At 48.2% G+C, this 26508-nt stretch overlaps 1 protein-coding gene across 1 annotated transcript in view; it reads left to right on the top strand.

Moving 5' to 3' along the window:
• The window catches only part of RALGAPA2 (Ral GTPase activating protein catalytic subunit alpha 2), a 459903-nt gene extending 439407 nt beyond the window's left edge, over positions 1-20496 (top strand). The window contains exons 39-40 of the mRNA XM_049869401.1: positions 13887-13926; positions 16885-20496. Of these exons, the coding sequence (XP_049725358.1) occupies positions 13887-13891 (5 nt within the window). The 3' untranslated portion in view covers positions 13892-13926; positions 16885-20496. The remainder of the gene's footprint in view (positions 1-13886; positions 13927-16884) is intronic.
• The last annotated feature ends 6012 nt before the right edge of the window (positions 20497-26508 follow it).

The raw sequence follows: 26508 nt of genomic DNA, 5'->3' as shown, positions 1-26508 counted from the left end.
AAGCTTGCCAAGAAATTGAGGCTAAGTCTGCTCTTCCAAGCAACAAGCCAACTGCAAGAATTGACCCTGAGCCACGTAAACTCCCACAGTGCACATAGGGCCCAATCAGACCATCTCTGGCTATCAGAGTCATCAAAGCAGGGCCCTGGGCTCCCTGGTCACATGCATATGCACAATCTGAGGAATTAGGGGCTCTGAGGTTTGCTTTATATCCTTCCAACAAGGATCTTTATCATTCATGTGGAAGGAGAGCCACCTTAGCGCTGTATTCGCTCCATGCTGTATGTGTAACAGCAAGCCAGAGTGCAGCATGTAGCTCCCCTTTCTTAGAGGGAGGACCTGATAGCAGCTAGCCTTTCCTTGCTAGCTCAGAGTAAGACATGTGCTAAGTGAGTGTGCCTGTGCCCCGAGATGCCACTGTTGGAACACACCCTCTGCCACAGACTCTCTACCCACCCAAGGCAGCCATCAAGGGCAGGTTGGCTGGGTAAACGCCCTTCCTTCATGGTGAACCATCAACCCCCAGTGAGGATGCAGGGCCTTTTGTTGTTAGGCTAATGCATGGGGTGCTTTGCTTTTTAAAAAGAGCTTTTTAAAACAAAAAAGAGATCTGTTTTCCCAATCAGAAAATGCTACTTCAGAATACCATCTAAAAAAAAAATTTTTTTTTATTATTATTTTTTTTGTACCGTCTACCCTATATCTATTCCATCTATGCTTGTATTGGTGATTCCCAGAGTATAATAAGTGTTTGAACTGCCTTTTCACCTAGCCCAGTAGTTTACCTTCCTTTCTTGACCAGCAATATCTAAATATCTAAAAGGTAACCAGTAGCTGCACTTAAATTATATATATATATATATGTATGTATGTATGTGTGTGTGAGAGAGAGAGAAATACAGAGAGAGAAGACTAAGTTTGCATTTTCAAGCATGTTACTAAGGAGAGGGGGCCACAGAGAGACCTTTAAAGGGTTAACTGTTGTGAGCACCCTTGACTGTTGGGAGGGACTGATGTAATCACTGCAGCTCACAGCCAAGTGCATCTGTTCACCATGAGGTCATTCTTCTGCATGCTAATGATTTGGAAAATCAAGTCTAATGTTTGACATTATCAGAAGGGATATAAATAGTATAAATCTTTACTTTTCGTAAGCCGTGCTTTTAGAACAAAAAAAGAAACTTAGCTGGACTAGAGATTTTCCAGAACTGCTTTAAAGATTGTGTGTCAACTTTTAAAATCTTGGCAGAACCCACTTGTGCCTGTTGATAACTAAATCCTGTAATTATTATTACGCCACAGCCAGCAATTTGGTAGTCAAGAATTATCGGTGTGTCTAATTTCAGGGATTTCCAAGTACCTTGGTGTGAAGTTGGTAAAGATGGGTTTTCCCCCAGGAATGTCTAACCACGTTAAGTGAGTGGTATACCTCGTTTGACCACATTTGCTCAAGATGCCAGCACTGTTTAGGTTTACGTCTACTTTAATATTGCTGCAGAGAGCCAGCAGAGGGAGCACAAATCTTTGTTTGTTTGTTAGCCCTACGTAAACATAGAATTTGAGTTCTCCAAGAGGTGGTCAGCGATGCTTCCTCCTTCATGGCAGGCAGAATTGTAAAGGCTCCAGGACTTAGGAACCAGGGGGAGAGAATTCTGCACTAGTCTCCCTCAGATCGTGCCGCTTGCAATGTAGGTCATATTTGGAGCTTAAATCAGAGTAGCCTCAGTCAGTTTTAGGATGTTGCTGTTGGTAATGCCGCTTCACAAAGTTACAGACCTTCATCTTTCACACTCAGCAATTGTGTGGATGCCGCTCACCTACCTAACAGGAAAGACTTTTACAAAATTTTTTTTTGTAACAACAAAATCATCACGGAAGCTTTACCAAAAGACCCTGTCTGGTGTCACTGACTCTTTCTAGTGGCCGATAAATTCTCCTTGTAAAACTGCAAACCAAAGGTAAACATGTCCCAATAAGAATTTTTCATTGGCTGTTTCACTGAACAGTTAGTAATCAAGTTAATCCCCAGAAACAACACAAGGTAAGCCCTAACCCTATCCCAGAAAAGATTCCCCCATTCATTGAAAGGGTGGTCATGTTCTAGACGAATCCTCTCTTTCTGTTAAAGTGGTCAGTTAAGGTTCTGATGGGCAGCACTTCCTATGTGTGCATCTTCCTCATAACTTTGGTGAAACCAGCATGGAACATTGTATAGAGCTAGAAGGGACCTTAGGAAATATCAGGGCTAACTGCTTCACATTATTTTTGAGTAAGCAGAAGGCCAAGCCCTAACGGGACAGCCAAAGATCATCAGCAAGTTGGAACCAGGACCAACCCCAAGCCTTGCCCCTCATTCCACAATCTTCTCTCTTGCACAAAGTGGAGTCAGTGCTGGTACAGTGCATTGTTCAACACTCAGATGGTCACCACTTCCTCGGTAGGCTGTCATCAAACGTTGCACACAGAGTGATGGCCAGAGAGAGCTGCTCAATCCGAATAAACCACACAGCCTCTCTGAAAGCGATAAGGATAGGAACAAATACAGTCTGTGTTTTCCAAATAGCCCGCTCAAGGAAAAGGTACCTTTCTCATTCTTACTCTTCAGGTCTTCATGATGTAAGAAGTAAGCTTTGAGAAAGACATTAACTTTACCAGAAACTCAGTACTTGGTGTGATGATTACTGATGAGACCTATTAAGGTGACAGTTTATAAATTCATCTCTGATCACACCGATGTAGTTGCAATCGTCATTTGGCTTCCGAGCAGTTGTGATGGCTGTGGGATCCTTTAAGGAGTCCTCTTACTCCCTCCTTCAACCAGCCACGCCAAACAGATGAGGGAAGTGACACCCAGAATATGCTTATTCCACAAGACACATCATCAGCCTATCATGTACCCACTACTCCATCAGGCACCAGGGGTCAAGCAAGACATCCCAAGGCTTGGAGGGGCTTCTGGCATTTGAGCAGCACCAGAAACATAGCCAGGATCCTGGCCCAGAGCCCACGCACCCCCACTGTATCCTGGAGTGAAGGCAGGCTGCCGTACTTATCGCAAGCCTTTGACCCTCCATATACTCTTGCCAGGGTGTTCTCCAAGTTTCCTCTCTCAGTATGCATACAGCTCAGGTTTGCCCTCTCTCGCTCATCTTCCTCGCACACGACCACTCTAATCTTTCTAAGATACCACTCTCTCCCTGTCCTTTCTTGCTCAACACTGGCAGGGCTCCCCAGATCCCTTCCCATTGTGCTGGCCTCCCCTGCTGCCTTCAAGGCTTCTTGGAGTCAGGATGAGGGCACGGGAGGAGGCTGGCTACAGTCAGACAACCTGGGTCAGCACCTGCCCTTCTGCTCTCTGGCCAGTGACCTCAGCCAAGTTACTGCCACTCTGCCTGCGGCTCAATGTCTGACTTTGCAAAGTGGGTCTCATCTTCCTTGAAGGGCCTGGCCCACAGGAATCCCCGTGCAAACGTTGGCTGTGGTACCATTGTCATCTCCCACCTGCCCAAGTTCTGTCTCCACTGAAGTTTTCCTTAACTGCAAGTTCTGTCTGTTGAGGAGCCACCTCAGCCAGCAACTTCAGCACTTGGCTGTAGCTGGGCCAGGCGTTGCCACAGATCCTGCAGACAGCCCTGTGTAGACAGCCCTACGTAGGTGTTTGCTGCACCCCAGCAATGGCTTCCACACCCAGCCCCAGTCTTCCCGCCCACATTACCTGCTCGGTTCTGATCCCCTTCGCTTTATGTATTTGTTTATCTAAGATTTGTTCTTCTTGAAAAGAGGATCGACTAGTGGAGTGGTTCGAAGTTGTAAAGCACCCATAATCCCATCACCCGAACCCAGTGGTGCTAACTTTGGCTGCATGTCCGAAGCACATGTGAAGCTTTAAAAACTACCGGTACCTGGGTCTAATGGCAGAAGGTTACGGGGCCTGGGGTGTTGCCCAGGCAGGGGGAATTTTCCCAAAACTCCTGAGGGAATTTTAATGTGCAGCTAGACTGTTGTAAATCAGTACACCTCTTTAATGTTTAGGTCCTCATCTCAGTGACATCTGACTTGTCATTCCTTATACCTTGACTCTTCTTAGCATTGTCTTTATCCCGTGTGTGTGTGTGTGTGTGTGTGTGTTCTATCTATAATGGACCCCAGATTCTTTAGAGAACAAGGCGTATAACTTCTTTGCTCTGACATATGCAACAGGGATAAAAAGGAAAGATGGACAGAAAAGAGTCTGACGGTGCTTTATGCGATACAGGTGTATCTAGACCACAACAGTGTGTAGGGCCTGATGCAAGATGCAAAACAAACACCTGTAATTGTGTTTCACCTGTCCCCCCTCCCTTCCCGGTCGCTTAGTGAAAATGGGCCAGTGATGAGCAAATATGGCCAGAACTGGTTGTGAGGGAAGGTGGGGAAGCCAGGAGCCTGGTTAATCCACAAACTGGATAATGGAGTTTTGAAAAACCCAAAACTCAATTCAAGGTGCCCTGGTAAATGGTATTGGTTTCAGAGAATCAGAAATTGACCTGTTTAGTGCCACATTTTCCTCATGCTTATTTATCCCTTTGTCCTCGTAAAACTGTTTGACTCTTTTCTGTGTTGGCTCTGGAAGGAGGAAGACAGGGATGGGACAAACATTTGTTCCATGTGATCAGCTAGAAAACAACGTGACCTGCCAGATGTGACCAGCAGGCTTGTGCCTTCTCTGAACTGGCCCTCCGACAGCCACCACCTAGCAGGGCTGGGCTGGGGCTTGAAGGCTACAGCAGGCCCTGAGACCTGGAGCAGGCCACGTCTCTCCTTCCTTGGGGGCCTTGCGTTCTTGTTGGAGAATTCAGGCAGGCACTCATGAAATGATGTCACCCCCCAAAAAAGGCTATTGGTTAATAAGGCCAAATTAGTAGTGCCAGTGTATAACTACATGACAAAAAATACAGTTAAAAAAAGACTTAGTCAATGGTTTGGATCAGTCAGGTTGAGATTTCTCTGAGAAAAGTGTGCTGTCTGCCTTGTGGGTCTGGAAAAGAGTGAAAACTCACCTAATATGCATTAAATGTTTTAACGAGTGCCCTGCAGGTGACTTAACTTTCCCATGTTGCCTGAGGACTGAGACCTCTGAGAGCTGGCAGGCTCACGGACAAGATGAGTAAGATGGGGAAAGTGGATGTGGAAAGGGCAGAGTGGAAGAAGCCTCTGCTCTCCAGCCCAGCAGGGGGGCCATCCTAACCCTAAGCCTGTGGGGAGACTGGGCCGTTAGGGCACCTCAGTGTAGGAAGAGACCCAGCCAAGAGTGTTCATTATGAAACGCTGACATTACGTTTAATTTTTTCTTTGAAAGAACTTGAAGATGCTGCTTTTTCTATGAAACGTGACATAATGTTAGCTCAGTTTCCCAATCCACACATGGTTTGAGGTGCAAGTGGCATCTTTCCCCTGCCTGCTGTTGATTACAGCCCTGGGGAACACCTCGGCAGTTACCAAGAGATGGCCGGCAGATACCAAGAATTTCCTTAGAGACAGTTTTTGGAAATCATTCTTAATTAAAGCTTATTTGAAATAACCTTCAGAATTTGTTCCAGAAGAACCTGGAGCTCTGAATTCCCAGGTTTATGTTGCTTGTGAAGCATGGCTGTGGGCTCAGGTGCTTCTTGTTCTCGCAGGTGGCACACATAAAGCCTCAGCCATGAGGTGGGCTCCTGGAAGACTCCGTGATTTGCATGGATTCCTGTCTAGTGACTGCCAAACCAAAGCCGAGGCCCAGTGCAGCCTGCCTTACTAGTACCTCGGTCTTCTGGCGGGAAGAAGGAAGGACACTTTATAATGTCCTTCTCTAGAGGATTTAGAACGATACCCAGGAAGCTAATATCTGAACAGCATAATAAAGAGAAAAGCTACCTCCTTTTCTCGTGCTAGCCTTTAAAGTCCTTCTAAGGCTGAAAAAAAAAAATCCTTTAAAAATAAGAAAGAAGCCAGTCACCTGTGGGGGCAAAAATGTATTTATAGCATCAACGTGAGCAAAATTCAGTCTCAGAGTGTAAGAAACCTAGTAGCATCGTTGTACAGAGTGCTAAGAACAGGCAGAGCCCAGTGTGACCACTGCAACAATGTAAGTGACAATAAAAGATGCAGATACACACCCCACAAAGCCACACCGGACTGTGTCCACACACCTCCTCCAGCGCATGGCCCCTTACCTGTGCCATTGCTCTGTGGCATCTTCTTATGAACAGGACTGTCTTTTCCATGGAGTTGCCTGTGGGTGAGGAGAGCCACCCTGCAAGGACTCAAGTGGGAAGGGTCTACCCCATAGCCCTCGTCTCAGGCAGAAGCAGGAAGGGCATACTTGCCACCTGGCCACTGCTGCACAAGTACCTTTCAGAAGAGCCTGCGGCTGGTGTGTGCCCCGGGCTCATGTGGTAGTTAAGGATACCGTGTTCCCTAGCTACATCCCTAGGGCTCAGAGAAGTAGCTAGAGAAGCAACCAGACTTCAGTTAATGCCAAAGCCCTCTAACATCTGGACGTGCAGCTTTCTAAGGTCGTGAGCCCCCTGGCCAGGGGATGTTAGCAGACCCAAGAATCCCAGAGGAAAGGGACCACTACAGAGAAGAAAAGAAGAACCTGTAAATGGGAATCTGAAGGCCACTTAGCTTGATTCTGCTCTTCATCCCAGTGACCCAAAGCTGGGTACTCACTTGAAGCCCAATTCAGACGTTAAAACTCATGTCCTGCTGTACCCACAACTCACCTGTATAGCTCAAGACCATCTCATAAATCCCATGAGGGTAGGGCATGCAGCCATTCATTTCATAACTGTTTTGGGCGTAGCAGACAGCATCCCTACCTTCTTGGAGGCTTACCTTCTAGATGGGGGAGAAGGACCCTCCTGCATGAGCTGATGAGTGCTGAGGAGAGAAGGACAACAGGAAGGAGGCTCCAGATGCTGCTGAGAAAATAAATTGGGGGGAGGGGTGCACTCAGGGAAGGCCTCTCTGAGAAGGAGGCATTTGAGCAAAGACTTGAAGGAGGTGAGGATTCATGTATTGAAAATGTCTAAAGTATGGGCTATTTGGATATTTGGGAGGGGAACATTCCAGTCAGAAGGAATAGCAAGTACAAGGGCCTTGAGGCAGGAGCTTTTCTGGAACATACAAGGAGCAGTGAGGAGCCCAGCATGGCCAGAGCAGAGCAAGCAGAGACTAATAAGAGCAGAGGCCCGAGCAGCCTTGCAGGTCGTAGGAGAGACCTTGGTGGTTATGCCGAGTGGGGTGAGCAGCTGTTGGATGACATGTCTGACTCATGGTGAAAACAAATCACTGTGGTGTCCGTGGGGAGATAGACAGCTGGGGTGAGGGACAAGGAGACTAGTTAGATAATGTCATTCACCCACGTGTTCTCACCTGGCACACAGCGGGCATGTAATATGTGTTGATGATGAGCGGATGATGTGGCAATACAAGAGGTGTTCTCCCCAAACTCTCTCTGTGGGGCAGTAGTGGGACCCTGCCTTTTCTCACTGTCCTCTCAGTGTCACAAAAGAGCAGCCCTCAACCTGGGCTGTGCAGATGACGGGGGCTTGGTGACCCCACCTCCTTGTAGGTGGGAAAAGGAGATGGGCAGCACTTTACCCTGCACTTCCCAAGACCCCACAGACTCCCCCCAGGAGGCGGGGGTTCATGAGGAACCGTGACAGACAGCTCTCCTGGTACACAGACAACTAGTTGAGGAGACTTGGAATGACTCATAGTGATCCAGAAGAGCTAGGATGTGAGGGTGGAGTGCTTTGCCATCGTTTTACTCTTAAAAGGATGGTCTCTAGAACAGCTCATGAATGGCCCTCCACACATGGGCGGACTCTGCCCACAGTCTGCACCCTCAGCACAGCAAGATTTGCCAGCTATTGAAACTGAGATATGGAGGATTGTTCTTTGTCACCGTCATGTGGCTGGTCACAAAAAGACCAGGACTCCAGCCTTTAGGGCTTTCTGTTCCTAGACAGGACTCTGCATCCACCCCTACAGGGCCCTGCCGTGGGCACCTGATGTGGGAAGCACACCCACAGAGGCAGACAGCAGGCCTGCAGCACGGCGGAGGGCAAGGAGTGGCAGACAAAAGGCTCCCCCCAGAGGCAGGAAGGATGTGGCCTGTACCCTCTATACTGTGGCAGGGGCACACTCACTTTGTAACAGATAACTGAGAACGTTAACTGAAAGTGAACTAAGTGTTTCCTATTTTAGAATTCAAATGGAGCACCACAGGAAGAGAGCACACATGGAGTGTCTTCACTGTAGGCTGTCCTGTCTCAGTGTGTTCACAGACTTGTGCAGCCAGCACCACAGGCAATCGCCTTCACCCCGGGGCATAGCCATTGTACCTCTATAGATTTTGCTTGGACACTCACACTAAGTGGAATCATACAAAAAAGCCTTTTGTGACTAATTTCTCTCACTTATAATGTTTTTAAATTTCATCTCTGCTGTCGCATTTATCAGTACTTCACTCCTTTTTATTGCCAAATAATATTCCATTGTCTGGATGTGCCAGTTTGTATTTATCCATTCATCAGTTGGTGGACATTTGGTCCATTTCCACTGTTTGGCTATGACGGATAGTGCTTCAGTGAACCTTCAGACACTGTTTTGTCATTTTGAGGTATGAATTCAGCCTTGTACGATGAACAGCCTCCCCATGACTGAGATGCAGCTGGAATCTTGGAGCCTGACAAGAAAGCTGACACCAGGATCTGTTCAGTTTATTCATAGATCCAGAAAAGTAGATTACAGCTGTGGAAGGGAAAGAGAAAAATGCCACTCAAGTGTTTTCCTGGTGTTCCTCCTGCCTGCTCAGCCCCGGTGCCCGCGCCTATGCACCTGCAGGCTCACCCTGTACATGCTCACGTCCTCCCTTTTGCTGCCTTTTGGTCCAGCTGTCCTAGCTTTCTGTTTCAGAACCAAAGTTGATAGGCAAGATCGAGGACCAAAAAGAGGCAGCCAAGCCTAGAGCCAGGCCGGGTAGGACACAGCCATTGCTGCTGGGGTGGAAATATTGGAAGCTGTCCTTGGACCATTTGGAGATGCTAATTAGGCTGGCCAGTTCCTACTGGCCTTGGGTGGCCAGCGTTGAGTGTGCAGGCTTACCCCATCTACTGCCTGCACCTGTTCCCTCCTCAGAGCCATTCCAAGGGAGCTGAATGACCAGACAGTTCTCTGATCTCCTGCTCTGTCCGCCTTCCTGCTGGTCGGATACTTAGCACTCGCTGCAAGCTGGAACCCTGGTCCACTGTTCTCTCCTTCATCTGCGCCAGCTCTCAAAACCATTCTCTTCCCTAATTATCTTGAGCCAGTTAATCATCTCCCACACTGACTGTTCAGTAACAAGGACCCAGGGAGAGGCAGTCACGTTTCTTGTCTGACCCTGCCAGGCGCTCTCCCTGGTGGCAGTCCTGGATGTCAGTTCCCTTGAAGCAAAGGAGCTTGGTTCGAGTCCTTGCTCCCTTGCTATCCCAGTGAGTACGGGCGGAGAAAACATACCACAGAAAGACCTCACCAACCTTGACAACCTCTGCTGGCAGAGCTGTGTGGAACACTCTCAGCCAGCACTAGTGTGCCCTGTGTTTTCTTTTAATGCCTTGTTAACATCAATTGTGTCAAAATAAGTCACACAATGCCAAAGAAGTCAGGCACCTTCCTCAGAAGGTGACTTCTGGACTCTGCAGGCACCAGCTCTGTGTCTGAGCTCCTGGCTTATCCCAGTTTGGCCCTTTGGGATCCATGTGGAACTGTCCAGGGCTCTCCCCCAATGAGTCTCATTCAGTGGATCTTCACTGTGAGTGGGGCCAACTCCTGATTCCCAACACCACTGCTGGGTAAATTTAAGACATATACTAACCCTGTAAGCTGGTGTGCTCAACTTTTTCTTCATTATTCCCCCAACAGGAGCCTTTAGGTATTTTTACTTTACATATTTTCCTCTCCCTGAGAGCCACAAATAGACTGTGTGTCTGTTTATTTGCCATACTTATATCTGTTCTTTATACATACAAAGAGTAAGATTTTTTGCTTCTCAGGAACCAGTTTCACCCATATCACCACTATTAAAACGTGCTGTAACTCCCCACCAAAGTCCCACAAGGGCGAGTTCTTGGGTGTTTTGTTCCTGCTGGAGCCCAGAGCCAAGAACATCCCACTGGACCTGGCACACATTAGGTACCCAGCCAGTGAAAGGAGGATGTAATTGTTTGTACCCTTCCCCAGCATTACAAGCCCTGTGTTCTCTTTCCATGCCTCATCTCCAAGCACAGTGCTCTCTTCTGGTCCGTTCCGACACTGCCCAGGTTAGCTGGTGCCGCACGATGGTGGGGTGAGGGGGTTGTCAGAAAGCTGACAGCCCACTCCTCTGTTCCAATTCCTGGGGCTTGCCCTTTGGTAGTACTGCCTGTGTGTCAAGGGCAAGTGACATTTGAGCACCATGAAATAATTAAGGCAACTCCCAACTGCCACTGCCTTTGCATCTCTTTAGCTCAACCATGGATTTCCAGTTACTGAGGCATTCTTTTTGGTCCAGCACACCATACCAGGCTACGTCTGGGGATGCACAGGGGACAGGAGCAGTCCAGTCCTCATCAGCAATTACAAACAAGTCCTCCATTGTTAGCTGCGCCATCTGTTTTTTTGGTTTCTACCAATCGGGTGCCTGTATGCACAGCATCACCAGGGCTGAGGGCCTGCAGGGCAGTGAGATGAAGGAAGCCCTTCATAAAGAGACCCTGTGCTCACGTTGGAGAGGGCCCTGGAAGTTAAACCTCCCCAACTCGAGGAAGAGCTGTCAAAAGATGCTCAGTGCGTGCAGTCTCCCGTGAAGAGAAATGGGGGCCCATGGTCCACTGAGCGGGGGGGAACATTAGGAAATCTGGATAATTACATTGTCTAGGGGGCCCGTGGCAAACATTCTAGCTTGTAAGCCATAATCAGCACCAGCCCAGGACTTCTTATGCCTTAGAGTACAATGAGTGCAGAAAAGAAGCAGGGTTAACAGTGGTTTGAAAACAAACCAAGTAAGGTAGGGAATGCTAGTGTATCATCAGTCACCAGCTATTTATCCTGAAATTCCTAATCCCAGTTTTTAGAGGGGGATAGATTTTCATCAATAGTTTGAAAAATATAGCTTTGAGGAAGTCTGCATTTCTTCCTGGGAGCCCCTGCTGAGAGTGTCAGTGGTCCTTTCAGGCCCTGGTCATGGTGCCAGCCTTGGCAGACAGGGTCAGAGGGAAATCCACTTAACAGCTGTGGGCATGAAGACAGCGGCCCAGGTCACTGATAAAAGTCCTTTGTCCGGATCTGATGGTGGCCTGGTGACACTTTGGGGTGGAAGACCCCACTTACACGAAATACCCAGAATAGGCAAGTGTACAGATACCAGAGGAGATCAGTGGCTCCCAGGGGTGGATGGGAAAGGGGACTCATGCCTAGGGGCCCTGTGCTGTTACCAAAAAAAAAAAAAAAAAACCTAGTGCCGTCAAGTCGATTCGGACTCATAGGGACCCTATAGGACAGAGTAGAACTGCCCCATAGAGTTTCCAAGGAGTGCCTGGCGGATTTGAACTGCTGACCTTTTGGTTAGCAGCCATAGCACTTAACCGCTATGCTACCAGGATTTTCCTGCACTGTTACAGGTGATGGAAAATTTGGAAATGGATAGTGGTGATGGCTGCACAGCATGGTGAATGGAATTAATGCCACTGAACTGTACATGGGAAGGAGTAATGTCCCCGAACTGTACGTGTGAAGGAGTAATGTCCCCGAACTGTACGTGTGAAGGAGTAATGTCCCCGAACTGTACGTGTGAAGGAGTATTGTCCCCGAACTGTACGTGTGAAGGAGTAATGTCCCCAAACTGTACGTGTGAAGGAGTAATGTCCCCGAACTGTACGTATGAAGGAGTATTGTCCCTGAACTGTACGTGTGAAGGAGTAATGTCACTGAACTGTCCGTGTGAAGGAGTAATGTCCCTAAACTGTACGTGTGAAGGAGTAAGATCCCTGAACTGTCCTTGTGAAGGAGTAACATCCCTGAACTGTCCGTGTGAAGGAGTAACATCCCTGAAGTGTACATGTGAAGGAGTAATGTCACCAAACTGTACCTATGAAGAGTAATGTCCCTGAACTGTACATGGGATTAATGTCCCCGAACTGTACATGTGAAGGATTAATGTCCCTGAACTGTACATGTGAAGGAGTAATGTCCCTGAACTGTACATGGGATTAATGTCCCCGAACTGTACATGTGAAGGATTAATGTCCCTGAACTGTACATGTGAAGGAGTAATGTCCTTGAACTGTACGTGTGAAGGAGTAACGTCCCCGAACTGTACGTGTGAAGGAGTAACGTCACCAAACTGTACGTGTGAAGGAGTAATGTCACCGAACTGTACATGGGAGGGATTAATGTCCCTGAACTGTACATGGGAAGAAGTAATGTCCCTGAACTGTACATGTGAAGGAGTAATGTCGCTGAACTGTACGTGTGAAGGAGTAATTTCAGGAACTGTACGTGTGAAGGAGCAATGTCCCTGAACTGTACGTGTGAAGGAGCAATGTCCCTGAACTGTACGTGTGAAGGAGCAATGTCCCTGAACTGTACGTGTGAAGGAGCAATGTCCCTGAACTGTACGTGTGAAGGAGCAATGTCCCTGAACTGTACGTGTGAAGGATTAGTGTCCCTGAACTGTGCGTGTGAAGGAGCAATGTCCCTGAACTGTACGTGTGAAGGAGTAACGTCCCCGAACTGTACGTGTGAAGGAGTAATGTCACCAAACTGTACGTGTGAAGGAGTAATGTCACCAAACTGTACGTGTGAAGGAGTAATGTCACCGAACTGTACATGGGAGGGATTAATGTCCCTGAACTGTACATGGGAAGAAGTAATGTCCCTGAACTGTACATGTGAAGGAGCAATGTCCCTGAACTGTACATGTGAAGGAGTAATGTCGCTGAACTGTACGTGTGAAGGAGTAATTTCGCGAACTGTACATGTGAAGGAGCAATGTCCCTGAACTGTACGTGTGAAGGAGCAATGTCCCTGAACTGTGCGTGTGAAGGAGCAATGTCCCTGAACTGTACGTGTGAAGGAGCAATGTCCCTGAACTGTGCGTGTGAAGGAGCAATGTCCCTGAACTGTACGTGTGAAGGAGTAATGTCGCTGAACTGTACGTGTGAAGGAGTAATTTCGCGAACTGTACATGTGAAGGAGCAATGTCCCTGAACTGTACGTGTGAAGGAGCAATGTCCCTGAACTGTGCGTGTGAAGGAGCAATGTCCCTGAACTGTGCGTGTGAAGGAGCAATGTCCCTGAACTGTACGTGTGAAGGAGCAATGTCCCTGAACTGTACGTGTGAAGGATTAGTGTCCCTGAACTGTGCGTGTGAAGGATTAGTGTCCCTGAACTGTGCGTGTGAAGGATGCTGAGATGGCAAATGTCTTGTTACATGTCTGTCTACTACAATCAAAGAAGAAAAGGAGATTTGGGGAATGGGGGTGAGGAGCTTGTTGCCTGAGGCCTTGAGAACTCCTATCTTTGACTATATCGTAGACCCAGTAAGTCAGGGAGCACTGGGCCCCGGGATGAGACCTAACTGTTGGCACTGCCCTCCATCTACAGGCCTCTACGAGAGCTGCAGCATGCGTCGTCGGTGTTCAATATCTCGTTCATTTCACATTTATAAATGTGGCCCCAACTAGCCTTTTGTCCTTCCAGGTGGAACCTGCAAGTAGCTTTTCGGAACACTCCGCATCTCCGGAGTAAACGTATTATCAGCTCTGTGTTCGTTATCAGGTTGGAGCTGCGGTTGCGCCGTGCTTTTATTCATTTCATTTTATGCTCTTTCCCTTCAGATTAAAATACGGAACGGTCTCACTACAATATTTGAGAAAGGTAAGGCGCCACTTCAGTGGATTCACCCAGCCACCCCACCGTGGGTAAGGGGGTAGATTCACTAACGGGCATCCTCCCACGCTAACCCCGCGCGGACACCCCTCCCACGCCCCCCACCTCCGCTCCCCAGGGCCCTGGCGCTCCTGCCCCTGCATGTCTGCACTGCCTGCTGGGGAAACCCAGCCTCACCTCTCTTCTGCCCCTTGCCCACGCTCTGGGCGGAATCCGACACGGACACCTGCCATCCCAGAAAACGTCTTTGTCGCCTGCCCTTTGTGTGCTGGCTGCTGGGAACCAGTGGGCGCAGGGGCCGCCCCCTTTTTTGTTGCCCAAGCCCAGAGGAGCAGGATCTTGAGATGGGCTGATAAGACGAGGCACGTGCTGGGCTGGCCTTTGACCACTGGCCTTAATGGAGGCCTCTAAGGCCTCTGTTTGGGGAGGGCAGATTGCCGAGGGAGCTGCTGAAAGGAACAGCTGGGGGAGGAAAAGCAGACAAAAGCTGGGGAACACAGAGGGCAAGAACCTGGGAATCGCTACGGTTTAGGATGCAGAGGGCGGACGCCACGCGCCAGGTGTGACCTCCATGGGCCTCTGCTGTCTGCGCCTGGGTATGGGGCTGAGGCTGTTTCCAACCAGGGCCTTGCAGCAGTGTGCTGGCTGGAAATCCTCTGGGGGCTGTGGGCCCCACTGGCTCACAGAGTTTCAGGTGGAAGGGAGGCCAATTAATAGTAGCAGGAGCTTTAACAGCTCAAAGGAGAATGGGCCAAGGGAGGGTTGTCATTTATTAAACATATTGTCCACAGCGTCACGCTTGGCACAGACCAGTCACTTGTACATGTGGAAGTGGATGTTAGGGTCTACATGTTTTGGCTTATCCAAAACACCGCCCTCCTGCATCAGGCAGGGGCCACAGCAGAGTGACCCCAACCCAGCTGGCCCCTTTCTTTTCCCTCAGCCAGGGCTTTGGCCCAGACCTGCCGTTGTTCCAAACTGGGCTCCAGCAGTCCCCAGAGTGAAGGCGGGCCGCACAGAGCCCAGGTGCTCAGCAGAAATGGGCAGGCAGGGTTGTACAGCCCCCCGTCCCAATAACGGGGATCTCCTGCAGAAGTATTTATGCGCTGGGACCCCGCACGCACACGTGCCCTCCCACTCCTGCCACAAGAGTGGCCAAGTGGGGCTCAAGTGTCCTGTGGGTAGACCCTGAGCTTCTGTCACAAGGAAAGGGCCAAGTGGTGGGCATCTGTGCCCGGCAGCCTGCGAGTGGAATTATCATACCCCTGAGGTGGCCTTCCTGCTTTGTGGCTGGCCTGCTCTTCCACAGCTGCCGCCTCCCCATCAATCACGGGGTCCAGTGGGTGGATCGGGAGCCACTGTAGGCTGAGGACAGTGCCCGGAAAAGCTGGGGACTGGAGGAATGCACCGGGCACTGGGGGGCTGGCTCCACTCCAGGCTGGTCTTCCCCCTTGCCCCTGGCGGTCAGGGCCCCCGTGCGGCAGAACTTCCTGTGCCACCCAGGCCTGCGGTGCCAAAGCTGGCGTGGCTGTGCCATCTGCTGTCCTGCGGAGCTGCAGTAACATGCAGCCCCCCGTTCCTCCCGGTCCTCCCTGGATGCTGGGGGTGGGGGCTTAACATAAAAATGGTTTTCCTTCTACTCCAGAACACACAAAGGTTCACTCTTTCAGTTAGTATCTTTGACCATCACTTTATAGCTTTCATTTATTTGCATTTTTTGTTTCCCTATCCAGTTGATCTAATTACAGCATGCATGGGGGGGCAGTTATAATGTGAAATCTTACACAATTTGAGGTTTCGGCATTTCAAAATGGAATGTTACCTGGGCCTAAGTCAGGTTGGTCCCTCTGCTGCCCCCCACATCTGGGTGACATTCTAGAACCCATCACCAGCTTACGAAGAGATAGAGGGGTGTGCTTTGCCGATCCCTTCTCTGTCTGGGTGACGGTGTAGCTGCCCTGCCTTTGTCAGAAGCAGCCTGACTGTAAAGAGGAAAGTAGTGAAGGCGCTGGCCTCGGGACACACAGGGAAGGCTGCCCCTGCAGGCCCGAACGTGTTGGCAAGTATCAATTGGGAGATAAGGCCAAAAAATGGAGAAGGATACTGTCAGCGAACAAATTAATTCAAATTAATTTCACATGCCAACAATAATAATAATTTCAGAGACCAAGCCCCAGCAGTGAAGCATGTTTTGAGGTTTGTTGCAAGCAGAGGTCACGCTGGGAGCCGTGGTTGTGATAGGACAGGGTTTAGAATGCGTTTCAAGGGGAAGGGTGATGAAACCATCTCCTTGCTCCCAAAGCTGTCCGTGGGGAGCGCTGCACAGGCAACAGTGGGCCGGTGTTGCAGCAGGCATTCCTCTGTCCCTCTGAGCATGCTTAGGTTAGCCCTCGGGAAGGGGTGCAAATGAATGGGTTGTCATTTTATTCCTTTCCTTCCAGTGCTAAATAGCTGTATGCTCATCTGGACTCATTCAGACAAGCAATGTAGTCCCGACCTCTAGTCTAGTCTCAGCTCCTTTGGGGAACACTTGAGTTGTAACTCATCGTATAAAATATCAATATGTGGTTATGTATAGGTTCTAGTAACACCGACAGGGATCCCTGCAGCTTCCTGTGGAGTTTTACATGTTTTTCCATTGACTCTGTCATGGACTCTTTCTCCTTTTTAGTCTTTTTTCTTCATTTTTTACTTGTGGATTGGACCATAAGACCAAATTAATTTCAAAAAGATTCATAGCTTCTTTTATGCTGCGGAAAAGGCTAGGAGGAAAGATAGATTCATTCATTCATTCAACAAACATCTCAGCAAGCCCAGCCAGGGAAGGTCATCAGACCCCCTTCTGCGGAACAGAGCTCCATTTCTTCACGCCACAATCCTTCCCGAAACCTATGGCCGCAAAAGTCTCGGTTGACTCGACCTGGCCTCTTTCTGCTTCCTCTGCAGGGGCCCTGGCTCCCAGTGTGAGTGCCCAGCTTGCGGTGCCTCTAGGATTATGGAAAGGTGAGACGCCACCATCGCTGCTCCGAGTCCCCAAACTCAGAGAGCCTGGGAAACCTCGTCACTCAGCTAGTGCCCTCAGCAAGTCTTCCCCCTAACGGACTTCTGCAGTTAAAGGAGAAGCCTACTAGAATGCTTCCACCGGGACTCTCAAGCTTGGCCATGTCTTCCTGTATTGAAACCTCGTGAGCCTGGGGCTTCAGCAACCAGAAATAGTCCCACTTACACAGGCATTGGCTGTAGCCGCCCCAGGAAGAGCCCTGAGAAGATTCCTGGAGTTAGAGAGGGACCAGAGGGGCTGTTGGTTCTTGTACCCCCAGTGGTTTCCTCTCATTTATGAACCCACACATGATTCAGAGGGGCTAGCAAAGCAACTGTTAAACAGATTGATTGAGGACTTTGCACTGATTTTGCTAGTTTTTCTTCTGTTAGGATTTATGGTTTACTTAAAAATTTCGTCATCATGGAAATTGTCTTTCCCCAGGGTCTTTTGCCCAGGAGAAGTTTTACCTCAGTTGCTGGGTGTTTCTCCACCTGGTGCCTGGTGCCCACTAACCGGGGAGAGGCTCTCCTGACCACCCCACAGCCCACCCTCCAGATCATGACCAAGATGCTCCTACCACAGACCCCTCAGAGGGTTCTAGAAATGCAGGGTCTTGTTCCCACACAAGCTCCTGTTGGACAGAACGCCTTCTACAGCTCAGCCCAATGCCACCAACACAACAGGCCTGGGCCCCTCCTGTGTCAGGGTGGGGGCCCCTCCTGTGTCAGGGTGGGTACCCCAGCATGTTGAACTGCCTCCTTAAGTTTCATTCTGGAATTTTGTTCTCCTGCCTGTTGCTCAGAGTATGCCAAGACAGTGGCCTTAGAATGATTCCTTGTCACACAGTTATAGGGTGGTAGATTCCAAGCAAGGGATTTAATCCTTTACCTTTGCCCATGGGTGGGCGTTGCCTGCCCTGTGGCAGGAGAGACCTGTCCTGTGCAGGCCCTCTGCTTCTCCCCAGGCACTCCGTTCCACCCTCACCAGTAGGATCCCAGAAACTCACCAGTCTGTCACCCACCATATGGACTTCAGTCCTTTCAGATTGGTCCAGTGACCCGTCCAGAGTGAGCCCCTTTAGGTATTTCTGAAACTCGCAAGTACAGAACAGCAAGGGAGACACAGCCCCCAAGGCCTGCGAGAGAGCCTGGTGCTCCGATCCCCCCACTCTGCTTACCTCCCCCCAGAGCAGCCGTTCTCACAGGAGCCTGTGGTCTCCATCAGCACTGAATTGGTTTGGCACATGTCTGACTTTTGCAGGACAGATGGGCAGACCCACTCTTGAAACAAGTGAGAGGTTTGAAAACGGCTCTCTTGTCAAAGCTGGACCTTCAAATTCCAGAAAAAAAAATTTCCTGCCTTATAGGGGGTTGGAGGTGGAGTTTGAGGCCAGCCCCCTAGCCCCCGGACAAGCACCTCGAGCACTATGTAAGCATGACAGAACGAAGAACATTTTAAAGTAAAAGAAGTAAGCTTTAGTAATCTTGGCCCTTTTGTGAGTGGGCCCGGTATGCTTACTTACCGGGGGCTTACTGGCACCGTGATGGAAGTCAGGGCATTTCCCATTGTGTCAGCAAATCCCCCACTCTCATCCTTCTGTACCCCATTAATGGTTGGGGCTTTCTGGTCAGCCTGGGTTTGCCCACAGAGCTCAGATGTGAGCCAGTTGTTGAGCTGCTTCATTGCATACTCACAAAGAGCCGGGCCTCCTTCACACAGGGGCACTGCCTGCGTGTTCCTGGGCCCCAGAGCCCCGTGAGAGTCGCTGTTGTCAGTTAGCTTTTGGGGGTGTATTTCAGCTTCAGCTCCAGGACTCCCTGTTGCATGAGTACACAGGCAGAACTCTTGGCTTCGGTAGAAGGTGAGTGTCCAGATTTGGAAGTCATGTTTAACTCCCAGGACTTCTGCTGCATGTTTTCATTTACCTCCACAGACCAGTGCTCCTGACCTTGGAGTGAAAATTAGGTTGTCAGTGGTAAATAACCTTCTTGTAATCCCTAGTGATTGTAGCAACCCCATGACCCCAAGTTAGAGCCAGCAGCTCTGTGACAGGGCTGTTTCTGGGCCGCTGTTCTCAGTCACAGTTTTGGGGTAGAGATGTGGGATGGGGGAGTGCCGGGAGGGGGGCAGGAAACCTGGCCACTGTGTTTGCTTGTGGTCACGTGGACTTGAATCATTTGTTACTTGAGGTGGAAAATTGAAATAATGAAGATGTTTTTGCACTTAGAAAAGCAAATATTTTGTTTTTGTAATAAATGCCTTTCAGCAAAATCGTGGAGGTTCACTCAACCAGTAGGAACCCACCCTGAGCCACGGTGCTGACTTTTCACATTAATGGGTCAGCCATCTGCAAACACAATCATCCCTAATTGGCCCAAAATGTGGTAAGACCCACTGGCTCCCAGGCAGATGGGGCCAGCCCTCGCTGCTCTGCCCGCCGATTCCATCTAGAGCAAAGCTGGTGTCCTGTAGTCGAGTTGAGTAGGTTTTTGTACTTAAAAAATAGTAATGCCACAAAATGATGACTTTCTTTTACATAGTAAAACCTTAAGTAGACAGGAGCAAGGAAATGCAGCCCAGTTAAGTGACTGTCACAAGTGTCTTTACTTACATGCAATTACGGCTGCAGTTCCTAAAAGCCACAGGGTGGGGAGACGGTTTTGAGCCTTGGATTTATGATCTGGGCTGGTAGATTGGACCCTTAGCCTTACACAAAAGAGATGACCCAGATCCACAGAGCAATGCAGATCGTGTCTTCCTGGTCTTCCTCAGGTGTTACAACCATTCAGCGTTACACGGTAAAACCTGCCAAAGCCAGAACCTGTGTAAGGTGGAACCCTGTCAAAGAAGGAAAACTCAAATATTTTCCAGTAAAACGAGCAATAAAAAAGTGATAAGGCTGCACCCTATCAAAGGCGGGAAACTTTTGAGACCCAGAAAAACAAGGCAGTCCTATCAAATTCCGGCTCTCACAGGTTTCACTGTTTGTGTCGTGTGTAGGCTGTGGAATACTTAAAATTTACTGTGATGTCTTATCTGTGACTGTGTTAGGTTTATGTCTACTGAAGGTGGATGTCTGCATCCGAAGGGAAATTTGGCATCAAACAACTGTCATTCAAGTTGTACTCAGTATCTGTGCTCAGTAAGGGAATGTTTTCTTCTTTTCAGGCCTATAATATTTAGTATGTATAAAGAAGGAAAAATTTGATAAATACTGTAAATTAAGTGATAGTGTGTCTTGTGATTTCTATTTTGTTCTCTCGTTATTTAGTTTTCCTAATGCTCCACAGCTGGGTTTACTTACAGACCTCCATGTATGACCCACCTTTGCGGCACGTGTGTCAGCCAGGACAAGCATACACAACACGGGTGACCACCACTTGACTCTCCAGCTAGCCCTCTTCCTCTCTTTAATTCTGATTTACAGTGATGATTTAATAAAGTGGAAACACACCACTTATGTGCTGTATATTTCATTTGTCTTTATTCCAGTTTGGTTGGAAATAAAGTTTTCCCTGGGGTCTAATAAAAAGTGGTTTGCATTTTAGTGGTGAAGTTGTTCAAAAGCAGTTTTCTAACCAAAGCCTTAAAAATGTATCCAAAATGGTAGCCAGCACCAGCCCAGGGAAACCTAGAAATGTGTTTGTCTAAAATTGACCTCTCAGTTCCTACCTAACACAGAGTGATAAGATCCAGTCACTAGAGGATTTGAGTTCAGCATCATCGACTACGTAGATTTAAGCCCATCTACCTGCTGCTGCTGGCGATTTGTGTCAAGGTCCACAGTGAGCTGTACAGATCCTGCATCGGGCATACTCCCAAAGGCCAGGATCCCTCCCTGTGAGCAAGGGGCCGATCTGGAGGGTGTGTCCTTGTGAGTAAGGGTAGAGAGAGGTGTACCAATGACCTTCTGTTGGTGCAGCTGACAGTGGTTGGTGGCTTGGCCTCAGGAATGGCAGCTATCGCCTCTCAATGACCTAGGCAGATGGCCTCCGCTATGCTCTGGGCAGCCTGAGCTTTCAGGACATGTGAATATCAAGCTTCGTAAAAACCATCCGTGTGTCCATTTAGCAAACATTTGCTGAGGACCCATTACAAAACATTTCAGTGACCTCAGAAAGGATGGTTTCCTGGCACTCAAGTAGAGCCTGAATTGATTTGGCTTCTTTAGCTTTTGACTGATAGCAAGAGCTTGCACAGAGGTATGACATGCTTGTAATACTTGGTTTCACAGAATGAAGCTTGACTTGGAGTCTTTGGAGGTTTTGCCTAGAAGCAGTGGTTCCAAGCCTTGTTGCACATCAGAATGTTTAGGAAACTATAAAATGCATATTCCTGCCACATCCCCCCCGCCCCCGCCCCGATTCTGATTCACCAGGTCTGTGGTGGACCCTAGCATATGTGTTTCTTAAAGCTCCCTAGAAGATCCCGACCTAGCTATACCCTGGGGTGGAGGAAGCATCAAGTCAGACTAGTCAAGAGCAGCTGGCTTTTCCACAACTGTTCGCTGAGGATCCAACTTTGTAGATGGCCTCTATTCCCTCCGGGTAATGTCTGGACTCTTCAAATTTGGAAATGGTTATTAGAAATTTGAAAGATATTGTAACGAATGTCTCATAAAGTAATTTATTAGTTACGACAAAAAGCTAGGGGGAGGGGGACACTGGTCACCTTCACAAAATGCAGGTCCAATTTTAGGCCACGTGGTGCAAGGCCTTCAGCACAGTTCCAGCTGCCGTTGGTTCCAGAGGCCCATCGCCGCAGATGTTCCCTGGCCTTTCTGTTGACTGGCTGCTGCCACATGCCTGAACTGGAGGGAGGAACACCGGTAAGGTACCCCGGCCATGATATAGTCTCTGAGTGTTCTAGGAAAAAGGCTGGAGTTGTTTGTGTTTCCTGCAGTGAAGAGTATCTCCGAGCAGTAAGACTCAGACATCTGTATTCCTTCACTTCTCCACACGTCTGAGCTAGCGTCGAAGGCCTGCGTGTGCGCATAAACTAAACTGAGGCTGCTTTGATTTATTGACCACTTTGTCAATGAGAACTGTTATCATTTACTCTCCTTTCTATAGAAGGAAATGCATGTCATTTTTCAAATAAAAAAATTAAAGGGATGGGAATGGAACACGGCATAAACTTTATCCTGTGCAGTTAGTTTAGTCAAGGCACAGACCTACAGGTAGAAAAATCGGACCCCCGTATTCCAACCACCTCCTGCAGATACTGAAACTGAAGCCTAGACACTGGGTCGCTGGGTTTCCCACAGCTGGAAAGTGATAGCGCCAGGCAGGAGCTGAGTTTCCTGGCTCCCATGCTTCGATGACTCCCCTGTTCAGCAGAAGTCTGCGGACTGTTTGTTAGCAAAGGTAGTTTCTATGCACCTATCGCCTACTGCTAACTTTCCCAGGTGGTGCACATGATTAATGAGCTATGCTACTAACCAAAATATTTGAGATTCGAGTTCACCCAGAGGCACCTCAGAAGAAAGTCCTAGCAATCTTCTGAGAAATCAAATGAAAACCCCATGGAGCACAGTGCTGCACAGACACATGGTGTCACCATGAGTTTGAGTCTACTCATGGCAAATGGTTTAATGCTGGATAAAATGTAATGACAGCAGGAGAGGGGGTAGTTTTCGTTTGGGGGTATTAATTTATGTTAATGGTGGTGGAATATTTTGGAAAAGGATAATGATAATGGTGGCACAACATGAAAAATATAATAATGTCATTGAACTCTATCTTAGTTATCTACTCCTGCTATAACAGAAATACCACAAGCGGATGGCTTTAGCAAAGACAAATTCTGTCACAGTCGAGTAGGCTGGGTGTCCTTTCCAGAGGAAGTTTTTTCTGTCAGCTGTGGGAGATATCATCAATCTTCCTTTAGTCGAGGAGCTTCTCTGCCCGGGAACCTCAGGTCCAAAGGATGTGCCCTGCTCCCAGCACTGCTTTCTTGGTGGTATGATGTCCCCATGTCTCTGCTCGCTTCTCTCTTTTATATCTCAAAAGAGATGGGCTCAAGACACAATCCATTCTTGTAGATTGAGTCTTGCCTCATTAACGTAATGCCACTAATCCCATCTCATCAACATCATAGAGACACGATTTACAACACATAGGAAAATCACATCAGATGACAAAATGGTGGACAGTCACACAATACTGAGAATCATGGCCTAGCCAAATTGATACACATATTTTGGGGGGACATAATCCATGACAAATTGTAAATGTGGAAATTGTGCTGACAAATGTTTTGATGTATATATGTTTATCAAAATATTTTGTTCTTTATCTCCTGGAAAGATGTTTGTTTCAGGAGTTTAAGAGAAAGAAGGTGAAGACACATTGGTGTCATACACCACAAGAACCACACTTGAGTGGGGTTAAAATGGTCCAGTTCCCAAGGCCCAGGATAGAGGTTCTTAGCGTGCAGCTTACTGCAGCTTACACCACAGCTTTGCCCTCAGAGAACTTAGCAAGACCAGCTGACAGCCCCACCCTGTGCTCCAAGGAAGACAGGTTATTTTAAATAGTAGTAATATTCTCTCAGCCTGAAATCTACTCTCAAATGTCAGTGAAACAGGCAACAGCCATAAAGCAGTAGGAGCACATAGAAATGATACTTTTTCTGAGTACACCCACTTCTCACTTATTGATACGGTTAGGTTCCATAGACCAGGGCATTATGTGAAAATCAGCATTATGTGAAAATGGAGGATGGTGACATCATTACATAACTGCCAAATTACATCATTACATAACTGCCAAACCACTGAGAATCATGGCATAGCTAAGTTGACACATAACCTTAACCATCACAGCCAGTGTTACTCTTGCCTTGCACTTCAGCATTTGTTACTGCCCGATGTACATTGTTGATGCACAAAATAGTTAGATAATAGATTTTTTTACTATTGTTGTAAATGCAAAATGTCAGATAACGAGATAGTAAGTGAGGAGTAAGTATACTATAATTTGCTGGAGTGGAAATTTCTTGTTTTTTATTTCTACAATTTTAAATTAAGAATACTTTTAATACTTGTTAGAGGTTGAAGTGTGTCCCCGAAAAAGTTGTTTAAGTCCTAAGCCCTGTACCTGTGAACATGGCGCTGTTTGGGAACAGTGGCTTTCTTTCGTTAATGAGGTCATACCAGAGTAGGGTGGGTCCTAAATCGGGCAGATTAACCAGTAAGCAAGGTATGCATGGGCTTACCTGTGTTTACTTACTAATTTGTAGTGCACAGTTTCACGTGGGGTTCAGTATATCCTTGATGTGGTGAAATTGTGTACGACAGATTAGCAAGTAAGCACAAGTAAACCTGTGTGTAGCTTTCTTATTGGATAATCCATCCCTAAACCTAATCACTTCTGAGAGATATAAAAAGAGCAGAATGAAGGGGACTCTGGGAAGATGGTGACATAAACAGACCATTGTTCTGACCTTCCCCTACAAATACAACAAGGAAGTTGTGCTCAGCCTTAAGGGATTGAATTTGGTGAGCAGAGGACATCAGGGGAGAGTGCAGACAGGTAAGAATCAACGAGTCACATAAGGTAGGAAAATCACCAGCCGCTGTGAACTGGAGAAGCAACCCCAGCTAAAGGGACTCCTTCCCTAACCACCACACCCCCTGCATGTACAAAGAGACAAGACCCCAAGTTTCTCTAAAATCAACAAGGCAGACCTCTCCACAGGCCAGTTCAGAGCGTGCCAGCACCTCCTCACCTGGACACTGTCAGCTGCAAGTCTGCTGTGAATTGCTACAGAAGGTCTCTGCAGTGGAGTCTGCTCCCATAGTCAACACTCTGCCTGCCTCCCTGAGCACACCATAGCTCAAGCCTGTGTAGCCAACAGAACAGACCTCCTGGGGGTCAGTTTGGGTTAGTCTGCTCCCCACTTCAGTTGATGTTGAGGACTGCTGACTCAGGCTACCATTTGCTAGAAAGCAGGTGTCTTGAGTGGAAGCTACACTCACAGCCAATGATCTACCAAGGTGGCCCTGATAGCAACAAGGCAGACTTCCCTAAGGGTTTGTTCAGAGCGTGACACCCACTCTCCCACCCAGTAAGTGTTGGTTGCCCGGGTGCTGTGAATTGCTACAAAAGGTCCCTGCAGTGGAGTCAGCCCCATAGTCAGCACTCTACCTGCCTCCCTGCACACACCATATCTCAGGTTCCCAAGACAACAGGGCAGACCTCCCTGGGGTCTGCCTGTCGCCCTTTTGGTTGGCACTGGGACTACTGACTGAGGCTGCTCTGTCCTAGGAAGCAGGCATCTTGGGTGGAGGCTGCACTCACAGCCAACAATCTACTGGGGGGACTCTGATAGCAACAAGACAGGCCTCCCTAGGAGTTCAGATTGTGACTGTCCCTCCCTCGCCTGGTTACGAGTGGCTGCCAGGTTGCTGCAAATTGCTATAGAAGGTACCCTGCCATGAAGTCTGCTCCCATAGTCAGCACTCTACCTGCCCCTCTGTGTATCCCATAGCTCAGGCCTCTGAATCCAACAGGACAAACCTCCCTGAAAGTCAGTTCGGCTCTGTCCCCACTTCCCATCGGTGTCATGTACTGAGACTGCTCCATGTTAGGAAACAGACACCTTGAGTGGAGGCTACACCTACAGCCAATATACTATGGGGGGGGCACACTGATAGCAACAAGGAAGACTTCCCTGGGAGCCCATTCAGGTCTGTCTGCTCCCCCTTCCTGTCATCACTGAGAACTGCTGACCGAGGCTGCTATATGCTAGGAAACAGGCATCTTGAATGGAGGCTGCACCCACAGTCAACATACTATGGAGTTGGGGGCGGGGGGGCTCTGACAGAACAAGGCCAACCTTGCTGGTGTTCTGTTCAGAGTATGACAGCTCCTCCTGCACGTACCAGCTATTGGCTGCTGGACTGATACAAACTCATACAAAAGGTTCCCTACAGTGGATCCAGGAAACGTCACCTAAGTAGACTCTGCTCCCCGAACAACCACAGGGCCACTGGACTCTAAAAGCAATGAGACATCTCTCAGAAGTCCTTCTGGGGAGCCCCAGCCCCTCCTTTTCCTGAAACAGAGGAAAGTCAGCCTATGCTTCCCTTAAATGCCAGCTCATATATAAGCATCCCCCACAGAGCAGTACCCTCCCAACATAAAATAGTCTTGGACCAGATGGATTCACTGGGGAATTCTACCAAATATTTAGAGAATTAACACCAGTCCTGTCTGAACTCTTCCAAAAGATAGAGAAAGAAAGAATACTTCCTAATTCAACAAGACAAAGACACCACAAGAAAAGAAAACTACAGGCCAATGTCTATTCTGAATATAGATGCAAAAGTCTTTAACAAATACTAGTGAACAGAATCCATATTAAGAGTCATACACCATGACCAAGAGGGATTTATTCCAGGAATGCAGGGACGGTTCAACATTAGAAAATCAAATGATGTAATATGCCACATCAATAGAACAAAGGAAAAGAACCACATGATCATTTCTGTGGATGCAGAAAAAGCATTTTATAAAATCCAA

This window comes from Elephas maximus, chromosome 25, assembly GCF_024166365.1.
Source record: "Elephas maximus indicus isolate mEleMax1 chromosome 25, mEleMax1 primary haplotype, whole genome shotgun sequence".
Taxonomy (NCBI): Eukaryota; Metazoa; Chordata; class Mammalia; order Proboscidea; family Elephantidae; genus Elephas; species Elephas maximus.
This window is presented reverse-complemented; position numbering and strand designations above follow the sequence as displayed.